The sequence below is a fragment of the Siniperca chuatsi genome, linkage group LG5 (assembly GCF_020085105.1).
Source record: "Siniperca chuatsi isolate FFG_IHB_CAS linkage group LG5, ASM2008510v1, whole genome shotgun sequence".
Lineage (NCBI taxonomy): Eukaryota > Metazoa > Chordata > Actinopteri > Centrarchiformes > Sinipercidae > Siniperca > Siniperca chuatsi.
The window spans coordinates 26,173,432-26,192,805 of NC_058046.1; the positions used below are offsets into that span (position 1 = coordinate 26,173,432).

A 19,374-nucleotide genomic window follows, 5' to 3' on the forward strand; every position below is an offset into this window, starting at 1 on the left:
TAGGCTAACTCTGATTCCCACTTAAAACCAACTTTAGTTCCCATTTCTAAATGAGACAAGGCCTTTTCTCTGCATCTGTTTCAGTGTTACTGTAGCATTGAAATAGAAATTTTCTTCTACACTTTTTAAAACACTTGAGATTGAATGTACGAGGAGTAAAGGTAAATACTGATGCTCAAATATTATGATGGGTCAAAAAAAGAAACTTAGATCTCTTAGGAATCTCTCTGCCTTCAGATAATGGTAATAGGCATTTGCATGCATACATTTTCTGAATTTCTTTTTCTTTTGTTCAACAAAAAGCGCGCTTACAGACACACACACACACACACCCACAAATACAGTGATTTTGGTGTAATGTTTGTAAAATCCACATGATGGCAGCATGGATCTGAATAATGATCTCTCTTTTTGTTGTTTCACATCTTGAATATTGATTTGTGTATTTTTTAGAAGCAACATTGTGCAGTTTTCATATTTTGAGCAGGGCATGGAGGATGTACTCCATTTTTGACCTTGAATGGTATTTTGACAAAATAATCTTAACTCAAGGTCCACTTACAAGCTACTAACTTTAAACTGCACATTATCCCATCTTCATCCATGGGACGCAGGCAAAAGCTCCAGAAAAAGCTTGTAAATGGACCTTGAGTTAAGATTATTTTATTATATTGATACATTTACCCACATAAATTAAAAAATCTGTTTCTTCCAGGTAACCATGTTTGAACAGATCCCTTAATTATGTCCTATCTTAAAAATAAAGGAAAAAAATAATCCTCTGTGGATCTTCTAACATCTTCAGAAAAACTCTCTCCTGACTGCTTGTTGATTCAATTTGCAAACAGTTACTTGAATCAGAATAGATGCTGAGTACATGCAGACAGTTTCTATAAACTAACTATAACTATGTCACTCTTAATTATTATTTTTATGTTATATATTTCTAACTATTGATTTTTTACTTTCTCTATTTCTCTATACTTATTTATGTCTTTGTGCTGCTGCAACACCTGAATTTCACCTGTGGGGATCAATAAAGACTTATCTTATCTTAAACAGCAGGTGGCAATATGGAGCTTCACTCCTACTAACATTAACCACAGAAGAAGATCACTGCTAGGTTAGCTGGCAAGGTAGCAAACCGCAGGTATAGTTTGACGTGAGCATCAAAATGCTTCTACAGACGGTCAGACCGTGGTTGCTTCGTTGCAGGAGTCTACCTTTGGCTTGCACAAGGTCTTACTACGCCGATAAAGTAGCTCGACTCGGCTCTCAGCCGGATAAACAGTCTTCTGAATATCAGGTAGGCTAGCCTGTCGCTAATGCTAGCTAGCCAAACTGTAACGTTACAATTCCACTCGCTGCTAATGTCAACGTTAACTGTTCAACTTGGTGAGGTGGCTCACCTGACAGGCAAGTGTAAAATCACGCTCAGCTAATCTTGACAAACAGACTATAGTTTTTTTAGTTCCTAAACCACGCAGAGGCTAATTCCAGCAGTTTACTGGCTACAAGAGGTCAAAACCTTGAGCTTTCATTGTGCTCAGCCAAGGTCTTAGCATCAACAGCCAGGCAGCTGCATTTCTATTATTTGTCATTTTTGTCAGTAGGTGTCAGCAGTTTAGACACAGCCTTTGCTCCACATGTCATAACAGGTCAGTTCGTGACATTCAGCCCTGGTAGAGTGGAATAGTCCTGCAATTAGTCGGTTAACTAGAGTGAAAACTTTCCTTATGCATCATCAATTTGTGCCTCTCAAGTAATACTTTTTACAGTTGAGACTTTTCATAACTGGGACTCTACGTTACTGTATACAGTATATCTCAGGTGTAGGTTGCAGGAGTTGTGTTATGTACGGTCTGTGGTGCCAACCAGCAGGGTTGTGGTGCTCAGTGACCAGAGTTGAGAATCTCTGCTCGAAGGTATAAACCGTAAAGTTAAAAACGTGAAATAAATAAAGGGCAGAATCTACCATAAACAACACCTGCTGGACGATGACCAGTTAGGTGTCAGTATCACTTATCACTAAAACATCATTAGAATATAGAAAATGTTCAGGTCAAGGTAGGAGAAAATTAAAATTAGGGTTACTTTTTATTAATGTTTGAGGATTTAATGCTTCAGAGTGTTAGGTTGAAGTTATAATTTAATAATTTTAATTATAAGGTGCATTAGTGTAAGTATTGGTACATTGTGTCCACATTTAGTAACCAATAAATTACTTGACCAATGAAGTTTGATGAGTGTTGAGGAGGGGGTAGTACACTTCTCTATTGCAAAGAGCTAGGGGGAAAAAATTCTGTCTTGATGCTCACCCACTCAGACGATGATTGGGTATTATTGCAAGCTAAGAGGGGTGTTTTCATTTCAGGCACTGGTCTTGTATATCATTTCCATTATTTTAGTTGCCTTACTTTGTATTTGGAGGAAGTGATTATGTGGCAGGTTACTGTTAAGGCTAAGTGGTGTTTGATTATACAGTTAATTATGTTTCATATGTCATTTATAGTAAATGATTAATACATAAATACACAAGTATTTGGGAAATGTCCCTCTACTATACATTATACTCACTTCAAGCCTTTGTTGTTTTATATCTATGACTTTTCCACCAGCCTATTTGGATAAAGTTACAGCAGACAAACTTAACTCTTTCATCAGTTTCTTAATGTGGTGTTATGCCTGTCACAAATTGTCATCAGTAGAACATGACAAACAAATGTTTATATGCTCTTCTTGTTTTTCAGGAGAATTATGAGCGAATGCAAGTTCGTGTTGATGAACTGAAAAGCAGGACAGAGAGGATTAAATTGGGTAGGTGTGAACACATGACAGATTACACACTACACTAAAGTGAAATTCATCACTTTGTGTTTTAATTCCAACAGTGCAAATTAATGTTCAAGTTCAGGCAGTCTGGGTGATGAAAGTGTTTGTAAAAACACCCTTACCCTATCTAGTAAAATGTCTCAGGGTCCACCTGTAGATATTAAGGTTTTAAGGGCCTGCTCTCACATGTGAATGTGTAAACTGGAAATAACAATTGGTTCTTGATTAACTTGCTTTGATTAATAAGGGTAAAAACCTCTTTCACTGTGTGCAAACATTGCCAGTCACACTTTTATTTACAGTAGATATTGCATGCTGATACTCATCTAACCTTGAGTAGATTACAGTGTATTACTACAGTGAGTTTCATGACAGTTGATACAATAGACTGTAAAGTAGTGCATACTGCATACATACTAAATGTTCATCTTTGTTTTAATGTTTAGCGTATAGGTTTGTTAGGATCTAGATGTACAAATCAGTTGAAAATCTATACTGGGCTATCCAAAGTGTTGCCAAACTGTTTGCTAACATGCTTTTTATTTTTATTAATCCAGGTGGAGGAGAAAAAGCCAGAAGACTTCACACTTCTCGTGGGAAACTCCTGCCTAGAGAGCGTATAGACAGACTACTGGATCCAGGGTAGATCCATCATCTACTTCCATCTTTGGTTTTGACAGATTCAAAATTCATGGTTGACTCATACCCAGCAGACCAGATGCATAAGATTTTTAGTGCTCTGGTCTGACATCATTAGACAAACCATGGTACAGGTAGTTCTAATGTCTGATGCTGTACAGACTTCCCTCTGCACTGCGAACAGGGAAAGGAGGATAGCATTTCTTACATCTTACTGTTAACTGTAGAACCCTAAAATCATCCATTGTCACGACATACATCATGCTTTCATGCTCGAAACCATGAACATCTCAAGTATAAAAGTGTTATTTTAAATTGCAAGTGAAGACATTTCTCCTCTACATTTTAGAATTAACTGTTTTACATGATTTTTTTTTTTAATGCCTCCGCGCCGGCGATAGCATTATGGTTTCAGGTCGTCCATTCGTCCGTCCCATTCTCGTGAACACGATATCTCAGGAACCCCTCGAGGGAATTTCTACAAATTTGGCACAAACGATCACTTTAACCCAAGGATGAACTGATTAGAATTTGGTGGACAAAAGGTCAAGGTCACTGTGACCTCACAAAACACGTTTTTGGCCATAACTCACGAATTGATGTGGTAATTATGACACAATTGTAGAGATGTTTAATGGGATACAATGCTGGAGTGATATTTTTTCACCCAAAAGGTCAAAGGCCAACTTCACTGTGACATCATAATGTCCTGGAAAAACACTCTTATGGCCGTTTTTCAACACCATAACTCAGGAACAGAAGAGGAGATTGTGACCATATTTCACAGTTGGTTGGACACTGAATAGGTGACACTTTTGACTCAAAGGTCAAACGTCATTGTGACCTCAAAATAGGTTTTTAGCCATAATTGAAGAATGAATTGATCCAGATTTCACACGCGTGTTGACTGGGACAACACAATGAGTAAACTATAACTAGCACAGTACGAGCTATCCTCCATCTCGTCCGTTCTGCCTTTCACTTCCTGCCTCATTCTGAATTTCGAGCGTCATCGGAATCATGTGACTGCCAACAACGTATTGGGGCGCGCCTAGCTAATCGTGATCCCGTGTGTGAGTGAGTTTCACCTACAGCTCATAAAGAGGCCTCACATCTAAAAATGCCAGGAGAAAACAAAAGCACCACATTTTCACATCAAGTACATGTTTAGCCAATACATCTACGGTAATCCTTCATTAATCAGTTCAAGAATGTACACTTTCTACCTTTTTTATTCAGTTCCTTTAAGTATTCACTACATATATGAGTCTGGACAGACTGGATGTAAAATGCATCTTGACTGGTTGGTGAAGGCATACAACCACGGGGCGGTAATTTAGGTTTGATTTGGTTTTGTTGCAGGACCCCTTTCTTGGAATTCTCTCAGTTTGCAGCTTATGAATTGTATGGAAAAGAGGAAGTCCCAGCTGGCGGTATACTTACTGGGATTGGGCGGGTTTCAGGGTAAGCGCTATGAACACCATTTTGTGTTTACCTGTTAATCTGTCTGTGAGATTTGAAATACTTGAGAACATACTGTATATTTTGATTAGAGCATATATTTCTGCTGAAAACAGACTACTACTACTAATTTGATTTTAAGCCACTCTCTCTGCCTCTTTAACTACAGAATAAAGATGCTAAACTGGCTTTAAAAAACAGATGATGATGATGATAATTATATGGGGTGTTAATTTCATCTCTGTGACTTGTAAGTACTCCAGGTGCACCTGACAAATTTCAGTGTTTTTTATTTCTCACAGGGTGGAATGTGTTATTGTTGCAAATGATGCTACTGTCAAAGGGGGAACATACTACCCTGTTACAGTGAAGAAACACCTTCGTGCACAAGAAATTGCCCAGCAGAACCACTTGCCATGCATTTATTTAGGTGAGTTTTTCTATATTTGCAATAAAAAACTTTTATCTGCAAAAGGGGGAAAAAATGTATACGTTCACCACCAGAATTAAACATATACACTACCGCTCAAAAGTGTGGAGGTTGCTACAAAAGCTTGATTTGGTACAGTCAGATAGAGGAATATTTTTGAATTGTCTTTCATGCTTTTAAGTCGTAGAAAGTCTTCTTTACAAATAGATGTTATTTTGTATGAAGGGTTTGCAAAAAAAAGTAATGCTTTGTACATGGAGAACAAAACGCTGTGTACAATGGTTCAACCACACTGACAACTGAAAGGGCAGAAAGAGATGTAGATACCTCTGGGCAACAGTTAGATAAGAATATAATAACAGTCACTGGTAAAATAAATTGGAAGCTTAGCATTAATATCTGTGCAGATTTAAATTGGAACAGGTTCCCGTTTCAGTGTGAAGTGCACAATAATGCCTCTAACAAGCTGGACTTAACATGTGTGTTGCTTTAGCAAAGCTAATCTTAAAACTTCAAAATAACAATATTAGGTTAGCCTAGAGTTAGCACTGTTGGAATTGGATCACGGAATAGCAGCTGAACATACTATGGACTGACAAATCACAGTTCAAACCTATTCAATCTAACCACTGAGTAGACTGCAGAATATAAAAAATATTTAGAGCTCAATTGCACAGACGTGGTTCAAAAATGATCTAGGGTCACTTACACTTTTCTGGACTGGAAAACAAATTAAAAATTGAAGTGTATTGTGGGGGGGGAATGGTTACAACAGTATTCTCCCCTGACATGCAACACTGTGGGGACATCGACTAAACGGAAGTTTTAATCATTTAATTATTCTAAAACTCTTTCAAATGTAAATAAGACATTTGTTGTATAATTATATTGTTTTATCTATGTTAAAATAACCATTATTGAAGGAAAAAAGAAAAACATCAATATAACAGGTGACTCCAAACTTTTGAGCAGTAGTGTAAATATGAAAGTCATGCTGCAGAAAAAGAGAAATATTGCATATCATAAACTCATAAAATGAGCATACTAGCAAATTTTTTATTAAATTCAGTAACTTGGTCAGCCAGGTATCTGCAGTTGTTCCAAAGTCAAAGGGCCCTAATGTTTTTGGGGTTTTTTTTGTAAGTGTAGACCTGAGACATCCCAGAAGGCCCTGGCTGAGGCTTTCAGGTGTTCATATAAAGGGAGATAGGGTGTCTGTAATATAGCCAGAGGCTAGATGTTAATAATAATTACGGAGTTCTCTAAATATTCTGATGTTCTTGACTCCTTTAGTGGATTCGGGAGGTGCCAATCTACCCAGACAGGCCGATGTCTTTCCAGACAGAGATCACTTTGGGCGCATTTTCTACAACCAGGCCAGGCTGTCTTCAGAGGGAATAGCACAGGTGATGCTTATGTTTGGTTAATAACATTGTATTTAACATGTTGATCATATGCAGGAGAAGAGATAACTCCTGCACACTGTCCTTTTACTTGCAGTAAACTTTATTAGAGATACAACGCTTCAGTTCTTAGACCTTCATCAGGTAAAACTGAGGAACAAAGAACGTTCCAGACAGATATTGCCAATACCTCCTCAGGTGAGGCCAATCAGGGACCATGCTGTCAGGCAATCGGTGCCACAGTCTGGATGCATTTAGCCAATTCGAAGGCACATCTCAGCATCAAAAAATGGACATTCCCCAATCTATAATGGACAGCAACTACATTCAGTTTATATACAAACACTGAATAATATTAAAATCAATTTATCCAAAATCATCTCTTCCATAATGACAATAAAATTAGGCTAATGGTAACACTATTATAATTTCACTGTTTAGGCTACTCCATGAATATACCTCTAAATAGGCAGTAGGTTACCATAATACAAAATAAAAGTTGCAACATTCAATCATATAATAGTAGAAATAGGAAAAAACTAAGAAAAAATATGAATATAGAAAATGTCATGGAATCTCACAATTGAAATGCATAAACATAGGGATGATGAAGACAATGTGCAAAGATCATCCAAACAGGGCTTCAATACCTGGGCAATAGAAGATAATTCATCAATAGTAGATAAACCTATAAATATAATGACAATCAAATAGGAATATTTCCTGGCTGGTCCCACACAAAACTGAAATTCACAGCATACCATTAAGTAGCAACTCATCATTAAGACCTTTTGGAGACAATGTCTTCAATGTGAAGATCCAAAAAGCTTCACATCTCTTCAGTAACAGGTCGCGGTCACCATCTCTAGGTGGCACCTTAACCTTCTCCTCTATACCGTAAAATCATAAGGAAGAGATGTCATGCTTTGTATCATTAAAGTGCATAGCAACAGGATAATCACGGTCATTTCTACTGCACTCTTGTGTTCACTGATGCATTGCTTCAATTTCCTAGTGTTCTCTTGCCTATGGATATTTCCTCCTACGCACCTGTCTGAGAAACTGAAGGTGTGCATGAGCCTTTACAGTCACATGTTGATCATATAACACGGTTAAAGGAGCTTCATAATTTGCTCGTCTACCTTTGGTCACTGTCTTTTTACCATAGCCTATTGTTATCTTGGATGATATATTTGTTGTATTTGAAATAACCTTGCCTTGATTCATGGATCAGTTCTCAAAAGCAGAAAGGGTTGTCTGAAAAATTGTGCCAGAGAGCAGAAATGATAAATTTAAATGAACTGCACTGTTTATAGATCATTCATCTTTTCATTGTCTGCAGGCAACTAAAATCCATCTTGCTATTGCCTGTTGAGGAAGAGACATCCTTGTGTTTTAAAAACAAAACAAAAAGAAGTCAGTTTGTGAGAGAACTGATAAATGAGATGGGTGCTGTAGAAAAGTCAGGTCTTGCACTCACATCTCTCCAGTAGACCCAGGGGTGATAAACACAGCTGAATATATTCATACAACTTGAAACTGAAAGGTGGGGTATGCAATTCTGGAGAAATCCAATACCATGATATAGAGCGAACAACGACACAGCAAGTAATGTAACTAACATTAGCTAGGTTATGTGTTAGCAAACTGTCGCTACAGTTGCTGCTGCGAAGCAAGCATATATTTGTGGCCCACAGTTTCCCAGAGCCAGCAAACCAGCTCCAGACATCGATACTCACAACTCTCCTTCTACTATAGCTAAAACTATAGCAAACTAGAAAGTAAGCTGAATGTCTGTGGTTCAGTCATTTAACGTTACCTGACACACAAATCAATGGCTAAAATGGCTGGGATAGTGTTGTGTGGCTCTGTCCAAGCCACTTATTTATTTTCCATTTACAGAGCCAGGGCTGTGTACAAACACCAGATTTTTTTTTCAGCGCACACACTGAACGGACAGCTAGCGGACCGTGAGGAGATATTTGCTGAATTTGACAAAAAGACGCGTATTGGATTAGAATCGCATAGCCCACATTTAATTCATGCTAATATTGTCTCTACTGATGATTAGAATTATATATTATTCGAGGCTTGTCCTTCTGTGGCTTCTATTCTTTTTTTCTTAAGTTTTTTTCCCCCTAGCCATATTTAGTATTGCCACCAAATTTACCTTTTTAGATTGCTGTATTACAAATTTACGAGTCCAGTTGCCAGTGCCTATTACATTCTTGTTAATCACATTTATGAATCAAATCTTCATTGATAAGGGCCTGAGAGGACAGTGATACAGCGTAAAATCAATACTGAATCTGATTTGTGAAGTGTGAAGCTTCAAACTTTCTTGTAGCTAATTTGTCCTTAGAGTAAATGGGTTTCATAATTTTTCATAGAAATCATCCATTTATTTGATATTAGAGCTTTCATTTTCTGCCAATCTTGGATGTCCATTGTTAATATTAGACTTATTCTTTTTGGTGACTCTTTCAGATTGCTGTTGTGATGGGCTCCTGCACTGCTGGGGGAGCGTATGTACCTGCCATGGCAGATGAGAGCATCATTGTGCGGAAGCAAGGAACCATTTTCCTAGGAGGACCTCCATTGGTTGGACAAATTTTCGTTAAATTGTATAAAAATAGGATTCAAGTTGGAGCATCAACTTGGCTCATAATCCTATTAGTGGATTGGTGATTCATATACCAGGCTATAGGTTTTACCAACATCACAAATTAAGCACAAGAAATAACTTACTAATGGCATGTACTTTTTGTTATAGTAATTTCATTCAAGCTGTACAGTAAATAGCGACCAGGCAGCAGACACTACTTAAAGGTGGTGAAAAATATTTACTGATATTGTGTCTGTTATTTCTGTTTGTTTGAGAGTCTCTGTGCCTTTGTATTTACAGGTCAAAGCTGCCACTGGGGAAGAAGTTTCTGCTGAGGACTTAGGTGGTGCTGATCTTCACTGCAAGTATGAAATAGCAGTATTTTTCATTGCAGAGCATATACGGGTTTTCAATCTCATGTTTCTGCTTTTAGAGAACTAAAAAATCTTCAGGCTGAATACTAATACATGACAATGCAGGAGTATTGTTCACAATCATAAACCACAGCCTACATATGGTGGGAATTAATATCCTGCGATATAATATGTGGTACAAATATTTTCCAGTGGTGCCATTTACAAGCTGGGTTTACACAGCACGTAGGTTGTTATCCTCTTCAAATTGTGTAATGTCACAGACAATACTGTAGTTGGGATTGTTTTTCACTTTGGAAGGAGCATGATTATATGCACACCATATGTAGATGCAAGGCTATTTCAAATGAGCACTGATTTTCTTCAGGTCAAAATATTTTTGACATGCGAAGACCCGGCTGGGATTGAAAGTTATTAAGTCATTTAAATACATTTGTGGTTTGGAGTCAGTGTTCAGGTATTACTCTTTTCATCATTTGTTTTCACTTTACTTAGAGCTCAGTATTTTATAACACAACCAAACAGGCATGGTCATTGGTTCACATTTTTAGATTTAAATACTGGAGTTTTTGGAAAAAATGAATTCATGCTTAAAAACAAAAATTCTATATCATAATTTTATTTCAATTACATTGATGAAACACATGCTCCTCAGTGTTATTATTTTTAAGTAATTATTTATGTTCTGTTATAATTTCACAGTCCTTTGTTGCTTATTTTACAGAAAATCTGGTGTGACAGACCACTATGCTCTAGACGATAACCATGCGCTCCATTTAGCAAGAAAGACAGTGAGAAGCCTCAACTACAGGAAAAATATTGAGGTCAGTCCAATGATGACAATCGTTAACAATCACCTTTTATTGTCCACCAAGTTAAATGTCTGTGCTTTCTGTTGACATGAAGTCTGTTATATTTTTCAGGTCACCACAGAACCTACTGAAGCCCCTCTCTACCCTGCGGATGAACTCTATGGCATAGTTGGAGATAACTTGAAACGCAACTTTGATGTCAGAGAGGTATTTGTCCAGTTTCCTGTACATTGTCTCAAACAGGCAAGGAAAAAATTTATAGACTGTACTTCAAGAAGAAATACCTTTTTAATATTTCCACAAATTGTTTGAACACAGACAACAACACTCTAATTTAGATCTTTTCAACTAAATGATGTGGGGGTTTATTTAATGTGTAGTTTGGGTTTTTTGTTCTGGTGGGTTGTAAAACAGTTGATAAGCTACTACATGGGACTACTTAATGGTCAATTAAAAATTATTCCTTAGCTCCACTCAGACATCTACTTAGATATAATTGTGCCATGATGCCCTTTGTTTAATGTGTGTTTAGCAGAGTAATGTAATTAATTAAATTGATTTGTCACAGTAATACCACCAGAAAATATGATTTATATAATATAGACACACTTTGCATCTCTGTTTTATACCTAAGATTCATGAATAATACAAACAAACCTGGCTTTTACTGGTTCAGAATGCACTGTGAACCACTGTCAGGTCTCTCTATCAGGAGCTGAGTTGATAATGGACTGCCAGCATCAATCACTTTGTTTTTGCTCTCTCTGGCAAGGCTTGCCACATGCTCTCATTTGGTTTTAAGCCTGTGTCTTTGATTCTTGATGTAGACCCAGGAGCAAGAATCACTGCTAACTCTACAGATGTCAAACTGTTTGTAGTGTAGAACAGTATTGGCAGTCCATTTAGGATGCAAGATCAACTGGCTACTCCCTCTTTACAGGGACTTTGTCAACTGTAATAGGCTTTTCCCACACAGGGCACCCCTAAATCACAGTAAAACATTTTATCAGTTTGGTGATATTATATATTTTTCTTATTATTAACAATTATTATTAACAATTCCTATGAAAAGACCAAAGCCAACAATGAATTGATCCTATTAACAAGTCTTGTCTGTGTAGCCAAAGCCTGATATATCTTATTCCAAAGAGCTCCATTGTTGTCCAAAAGCTATTAAAAACATATCAATGAGCCACACCGTTGCACTGGGTGACGTGTTCCTTCATTACAATGAATATGGGCATTGTAGTTTATTTTGAGTTGATTGAACATACACCGCCCTGCTGCTCTAAATACTCATTACCACCAAGTCCTTGACTGAAAATAGTCCCCAACAAATACACTATTTACTCCTGTTTGAGTAACTTTAAAAAAAAAAGTTACATCTTCAGTAGGAATGAATGGATGGGGGCATTGGATTTATTGACAGCAAGAAAAATATAGAATATTACAAGTCTTACCCTGTAACACGTCAGAACATATTGTTTAAAACAAACAAAACATTGTTAACTTGTTTTGCAAGGCTTGTCAATTTTTCTGTCATTGGTTCTGTATTGCATTATTGGCTTTTACAACTTTCCTGTATTTATTTGATTACAGGTCATCGCCAGAATAGTAGATGGCAGTAAGTTTGATGAGTTCAAAGCTTTCTATGGAGACACACTTGTTACAGGTATGTGAAATAACATTTCATTTCCATTTCTACAACCCAGAGAATTATGTTTTTTTTTCTCATGGAATCTACCAACCTTACCGTTTAACTTTCAATATGTACCTCTTTAGGTTTTTCAAGAATATTTGGTTACCCTGTCGGAATCATCGGCAACAACGGAGTCTTGTTTTCAGAGTCTGCGAAAAAGGTAAATATCCCTTGTACCCAAAGATGATGGTGAACGTGAGTGTTCTCTTAAGAATGATTATGGATTTCTAAAGTTCAGTTCTCTACAGTGTTATTAGAAAACCTAAATTTTCATGGTACAGCTTTGATCCTGTGTTTGAACATACAGGCAAACCCTGTGTAAAGTGTAAAAAGCTAAGCCTCACGATCATGTTGAATTTTCAAAGGAGTAAGCATTGTACTGGCAAAATGTCAAGGATTTTAACACAATACTGAAGCAGTTCAGATAGTATTCTCCACAGAGATTTGCTGCTTACAACACTGACTACCAATATTTCTCTCTTGAGAGAGCTTTAGTCTTCATAGATGGTTTGTAGTGACCTTTCACAGTCAAGTCGCTGAGTTTCTCTTGTACAATAAGCTCTCAAATTGCACTTGTCTGGGCCATCTCATGAGTACTCTGATGAATGGCATTGTAATAACATTGCATTTAGAGATTCCATGGACAAGAGACAATCATAATTTTCATCACTTAATTTGCAAGCCAGTCTGCCATAATAGAGCTGAACTTTACACGGGCTTAGGAAAGATGAGGAGCTGAATTTGTGATTATAGACTAATACGTTTTTCAAACACATTTTGAATTAGATTACAAGCTTGACCTGAAAATTTTTATTTTTTTTTTCTGTGAGGTCTCAATATGACAGTATAAGCATTGGTTATCTCATCAGTGTAATTGCTGTTGAAAGGGACTGACACAGTGCTTCAGACAGACACAGATGTGGAACAGACATGCTCAGAGAGCATATCCAAGAAAAATCAATACAGCACCTGCATTTTGAGATGGGGTTTTGAGACACGCTGTCATCACTTAAGACATGCTCAGGGCTTCTATTATGCTAACTGTTACATTGTTAAAAGCTTTTCCCAAGGTATTTCTGTTTGTGAAAGGGAGGCTTAACAGAGAAAAGATTATATTTTTGTTGTTGAGCACGCATTTGGGAGCAAACTGATGGTTCTTTTTCACCAAGTGACAGTTTCTAATAGGCAGCCGTCTTTCACACTGTCTCCAACTTCTGTTTACGTTTTGTAATGCAAGGCAGGATGCGTCATTGAAACAAAGCCAGCAGAGATAACTGCCAAAATAAAGAGCCTGAGTACACCTGAGTAATTCAGCAATACAAAGTATATGGAAATTAGGTGTCTCTATACAGTGCGCAGTCTTTTGTGCTTGTTTTCCTGTGCAATAGTTTTTGGCAGCTCTTATGTTGTACAGTGCATTTTTCTGGCAAGGCTGAAGGCCATTCAGCTCCTTCATACTCAAAGTAAAATCTAGCAAATACAAAGCCAGTGTGAAGCCAGATGACCTTCCCCCCCAAGTTGATAAATGTCTGTCCTGACTGGTCTCTACTCAGCTGAAGATGATGATAAAGGTGAGGCAAACTGCTCACAGACACACTTAATGAATGGTTTGATGAGCATGAAACAGTTGTCAAATTTTATGCTAAGTTTGATTCGGCCTTCCAAATCTGCTTCCAGCTTCTTCAGAAGTTTCCAGCTTCTTTGAAAGCACAAACTCTAGATGTGATCCAGACAGTATAGATTGTGTGCAACAGCCCAGACACTAGTCTAGTACCTCAAGCAGTTCATCATGTACACTTGTGTGCTTTGATTATTTTCTCTATCTGTTCAGCTGTTTCTGTTGTTCATTTGCAGGTTATATTCCTGTTAATATCTTAAGGTGCCAAGAAAAATAAATTATTACCATCCCATCATTTTATTTTAAGGTAGTGATAATAGTAAGTACATGTCTGTGTTTTTGGTCCTAGCAGTGGGAATATGCTCGAGTCACTGAATATTTGAATTCATTTTCAGGGGACGCATTTCATTGAATTATGCTGCCAACGAAACATCCCCATTATTTTTCTCCAGAATATAACAGGTCAGTGGGAATTCTTAATATCCTCGGTTTGGGGATTATTGACAACTTGAGATTTTGTGTGGTGTTTTTATTTTTTCTCTATTGCACCATCAAGTTCAGAGTGAAAACTCTCAGCATGTTCTCAGTTTTTACCAGTTTATTATTGATCATTTATTTTTCACACACCTAGACGCTGTCCCTTGAGATGACAGCACACAAAGTAAACCCAGTTTTTATTTGCAATCTCTCCTCTATGTCTCCATGTTAGGCTTCATGGTGGGTAGAGAGTATGAAGCAGGAGGAATTGCCAAGGATGGAGCCAAGATGGTAACTGCAGTTGCCTGTGCCAATGTACCCAAGATTACTGTTATCATTGGCGGCTCCTATGGTGCAGGAAACTATGGCATGTGCGGCAGAGCCTACAGGTATGAAGATGTTAATGAGTGGTCTGTAGCACCGGTAGCATCACAAATAGAATCCTGGCTTGTTACCAGAGACCTGTTACATAAATATGATAATTAGCTGTGGTGTTAGTGCATAATTTGTGTGGGTGGGTGTGTGTATATGTATATATATAATATATATTGTACATCTACTGTGCATGCTGTTCAGTATGTGGAATAATATGCATCAGATACCCTTGGATTTTTACATTTAGGTGGAAGTGAACGGCACAAAAAGAAGCTTTCAGAGTTTAACCTTGTCAATACTAAAAAGACATTAACATTCCTCACTGCTTCATTGTTCGTTATTTTGTTTAGATAATGTCCCCCCACAGTATTGCTTCTATACGAATGATAAAACACAGAATTATGGGATGGTTTTGATTGTGTAGCGACCATGGGCTCCTTAGTTAAGAGGACTCCACCGGACTCCTAAAACATTGTCGGTCTCACAGTGGACAGTTTTAAAAAAAGTGACCAAAGTCGATGCAGCAGAATCAGAGGGTTTTTCTTTTTCTACTCATGTTTAAACTTGTAGTCTTCAGCCCCAAACAACACCGTTGAGGCAGTTTATCAGATTTTGTGCAGCTCCCTCTGGATCCACAAAAGGCTTAATACAACTTTGTGCAGTGATACTCCCGAAGACCTGTAAACAGACTTTAAAGTGTAAAATCAGTGGAGTTCTCCTTAAATATTTTTGTCTGCGTTGTTTGCACACTAATACCTTTCATTGTAAAATAGAAACATTTGCATATATTGTGTGAATAGTTCGGAAACAAGCTATTGTTAGATTGAAGGACTGAATTAAATTAAACATTTCACATCTGTTTCACTCAGCTCTTTCGCTTTTTTTGTTTTCCATCCATTACATTCCATACATTTAGAAAACTACTGGCAAACATTCTCTTGTAAAATTTAAATAAGCACAGATAATTTAGCATTTTGGAAAATATATGCTTGTCCTCACCTTTGGTTGGACTTTATGAATTATTTAGTGTTACCCAACTGGTACTTTTTCTGGCCTAAGCTCTCATAAATCATGTTTTTCTGTAGTTGTCCTCAGATTATTAGACTATTACTAGAGTATTAGATCTTCATTAATACAGGTTTATTAGTTGTTCATGTGTGATTTAGCTGACTATTCTGGCTTGGCAAACCCAAGAAAATTGACCCTTCCTTATTTTCCTCTCACAGCCCTCGATTCCTATACATGTGGCCAAATTCACGAATCTCTGTAATGGGCGGTGAGCAGGCAGCCACTGTCCTGGCAACCATCACCAAGGATCAGAGGGCACGCGAGGGAAAGGAGGTAATGATTCACATTAATCATCCCATCTGCACTTCACTGGAAAGGCTTAAATTAGCTTTTGTGGATTTGCTGCCAAAAACATAAACATTATGAAAGACTTTTCTTTCAGCAATGGTTTGACATTGCACTTATAAAATTATATCAGTGTTAAGTGTTAGTGATGACTTATCCAGAATAGTGCAGTCATCAAATGGCTGTAATTAAAATGTGTCAGGTATGCTGTTCTGAGTGTATTAAGAGTGCATTATTAGCTTCAGAATGACACCTCACATCAGCACCCTGATGGCAGGCGTTTCAATCAGTGTTTAAGATGGTTGAAAAATGTATGGCATTAAAAAGACTGAAAAGGGAACAAAAACTAATCATTAGTTCTAACTAATCATTAATTCTAGCTATTTTTATCATCTGTATGCTACTTGTATTCACAGTTGAAGCCTGATGAACAAGTGATATTTTTTGTAGATATAGCCAGCAGTACCATGCAAAAAAACAAGTCCCGTCACTCATCTCTTCTGCCAATACATCAACTGGACTTCAAGTCACAGCAGTTAGAGCGTCTTTACCGTCTGTAATTTATCTTCTGTAAGCTTTCAGCTTTACATTTCAGTATGCCTTGTACAATTCCGACAACCTTTAAAATGCCTTTGGCACAGGTCCTTATTGCCTAATTCTGCATTTAAATGCACATGACTGTAAAAAAAAAAAAAAAAAATCCTTTCTGAAGTTATCTTTGGCAAACCCATAACACCAGTTTCTTTGTTTTAACAACTTATTCACAGTTCACAGCAGAGCAAGAAGCTGCCATGAAGGAACCAATAGTGCGGCGGTTTGAGGAGGAAGGCAGTCCATACTACTCTAGTGCTAGGTGAGGTTTGGTCATGACACATCATACAGTATGTCTCAGGCAGGTGGGTGATAAAATGATGTATCGAAAGGCTGTACAGCATTGACTCAGTGTATGAAGTTTTTAAATGTCAGTAAGTCACATCAGTTTAACACTATTACTGCTCTTTGTGGAATGATAATATTGGACAGAGGTGAACTACCAACAGGCCATCAGCATTTGTTTCTAATTTATTTTTAAATCATTTCAGTACCTAATGTTATCCTGCTTTTGCAAGAACTGAGAAACCACAGGAAAGACTCTTCATGCATGAGGAGTGATGCTGTGATGTGTTTAAAGTGTATTTCTTCTCCATTAGATGTCCTGTTGTTCTGATAATATGAGCCATCTTTGCTTTTCATTTAGTCCTGTGAGCTATTTTTATTTTGTATGTGAGCTGAGTACACATCAGATGATGGAGGCGATTCAAATGTTATAATTAGGCAGATTTTATATATATATATTTATTTAACCGAGAAAGGCCCTCACTGAGATTGAAAATCTCTTTTACAGGAGTGTCCTGGCCAACATAGAGCACAAATCATAGAGCTTTCAAAACGCATGACACAGACTTACAATAAATTAAATTAAATATAAGGACAATAATTAAGATTCACAAGCACATAAGATCAAAATGATTTTAAATAGACAAAATGCTAAAATGTACTAGATGTCTAACAAGAAAAATCTTGCCTGTACCTGCAATGATCCTCTGGATGACTCTGAATAGAGGCTATTACCACATTTATTGTTGCGATGACACTAGCAGGAAATGGACATACTAATGTGTTTTGCAAAGCGGAAGGATCAAAACTGTTGATGACTCCGCTGAGTCAACAAAATTTGGCTCTATTGACCACCAATCAAGGCCCCATTAAAGGCACTGACTAATAATAATCACCAAATTATTTGTTTCAATTTTTTTATTAAATTTAATTAGAATTTGCCAATTTGTCAGTAATGTATGAAACCATTTATATCAAAATGTGTTGCAGGCCATCCATGCACTTGGATGGATGTGGGAAAATAATAATAATATAATAAGTAAAAACAAAATCAGAGGATTTGTGATACATTTTTTTCAGAGATTGTTGGGTTGCAATACACTAACTTATGAACATTCAGCACCATGCCGGTATTCATTACATTAAAAGCTGCACAAATATTTAAGTGAAAGATTGAGATGAAGATTTTCATATTAGAATCAAGATTATAGCCATTAGTATGATTTGCAAGTGTCACAATCATGGTAACAGATAATAGAAAACATGTTTTACCTTTTTTACCAATGAAAATGATGGAAATAGGAGCTTGCTCAGAAAAAAATGCAGAGCAAAAAGAAGAAATCCTTTTTTAACAAACCTCTACAAATTTTCAAAACTGTAAGATGAGCGAAGGACACACAAACTCTCGACATTATAGAAGTAATTGATAACAGACCTGCACTACTACAAGAAGGTGAGGTGTAATGCGCCATCTATTAATGTGATGCACTTTTATTTATTTTTTTACAGACTGTGGGATGACGGGATTATTGATCCTGCTGATACTCGTATGGTTTTGGGACTGAGCCTCAGTGCAGCACTGAATGCACCAACGAAGAAGACACGTTTCGGAGTGTTCAGGATGTAATGCTCATTTAGCTTGTACAGGTGTAGAGACCTCAGACCTACCTTTCAGAGTTGGACATGTACTGCACTTAATCTAGTCTTTGTAGTTTTACTTGTGAGGTGTGTCACCTGATTAAGAGCAACAAACAGACAAAAAGAAGAAACATCAAATCAAGTAGAATCACACAACCTTGGATCCATGGGGATGTGATTGGATGGTGTGCTGTTGTTGTGGGACATTTCCACTAATAAGTTGTGCCTTAACTGTTACTACTCCAGTGTAAATGCAAACTGTACTTAACTGTGTTCTTCCCCTCTTTGATGGATTTTTTTTTTTATTCAATACTGTAAATGGTGAATTATAAAAATGTGAAAACAAACAAGTGCTGTCTTTTTATTCATGACCATTACAGCTGCTTAGTGATGAGAGCACTGGAATTTCAAAGTTCATAAGGGGGCGCTATTTAGCTATAAATATCTGAGTGGCCACAGTCTATAGGGATGGTAGAAGCACACTCAACATTTTTCAAGCTAAATAAATGCCTTTTAGATGACATCTGGTATTGACAGAGGAGCTGTTATTTGAAAATGTCAACGCTTCGTGCAAATATCTTTATATGCACACTTTAAAGCAGCACAAAATCTGTTGTCCAGAGAGACTAGTGGGTTTATTAGGCCTCGTGCCTATGCTTTTCATGTTTATAATTGTGCAAACATTGTGTTATAGCAGGTGGGGAATAGGATGTGGTCTTCTAGATCGCATGCTGCAGACAATGTGTACCAAAACTGAGCCACAGAGGAAGAGTGCTTAACTT

General features: G+C 37.2%; 1 protein-coding gene across 2 annotated transcripts; it reads left to right on the forward strand.

Moving 5' to 3' along the window:
• Positions 1-1,083: 1,083 nt before the first annotated feature.
• mccc2 (methylcrotonyl-CoA carboxylase subunit 2) lies at positions 1,084-18,939 on the forward strand. 2 transcript variants are annotated; one of them, XM_044196934.1, is made up of 17 exons: positions 1,084-1,306; positions 2,751-2,817; positions 3,390-3,474; positions 4,834-4,935; positions 5,235-5,362; positions 6,656-6,768; positions 9,253-9,366; positions 9,671-9,735; positions 10,469-10,568; positions 10,668-10,763; positions 12,156-12,228; positions 12,339-12,415; positions 14,269-14,335; positions 14,583-14,739; positions 15,952-16,066; positions 16,846-16,931; positions 18,464-18,939. In XM_044196934.1, exons 1-17 carry the CDS (start codon positions 1,175-1,177, stop codon positions 18,579-18,581), a joined length of 1,695 nt encoding a protein of 564 aa, XP_044052869.1. In that variant the 5' UTR covers positions 1,084-1,174; the 3' UTR covers positions 18,582-18,939. The 2 variants fall into 2 exon arrangements, with proteins under 2 accessions (XP_044052869.1, XP_044052870.1); XM_044196935.1 differs by lacking the exon at positions 1,084-1,306 and adding an exon at positions 1,325-1,416.
• The last annotated feature ends 435 nt before the right edge of the window (positions 18,940-19,374 follow it).

Excerpts from the sequence above, each read along its gene's own strand:
- mccc2 (XM_044196934.1), top strand. The coding sequence starts at position 1,175 with ATGCTTCTACAGACGGTCAGACCGTGGTTGCTTCGTTGCAGGAGTCTA. Across the intron at positions 2,818-3,389 it reads GACAGAGAGGATTAAATTGG|GTGGAGGAGAAAAAGCCAGA; the intron begins GTAGGTGTGAAC and ends TTATTAATCCAG. Across the intron at positions 10,764-12,155 it reads GCAACTTTGATGTCAGAGAG|GTCATCGCCAGAATAGTAGA; the intron begins GTATTTGTCCAG and ends ATTTGATTACAG.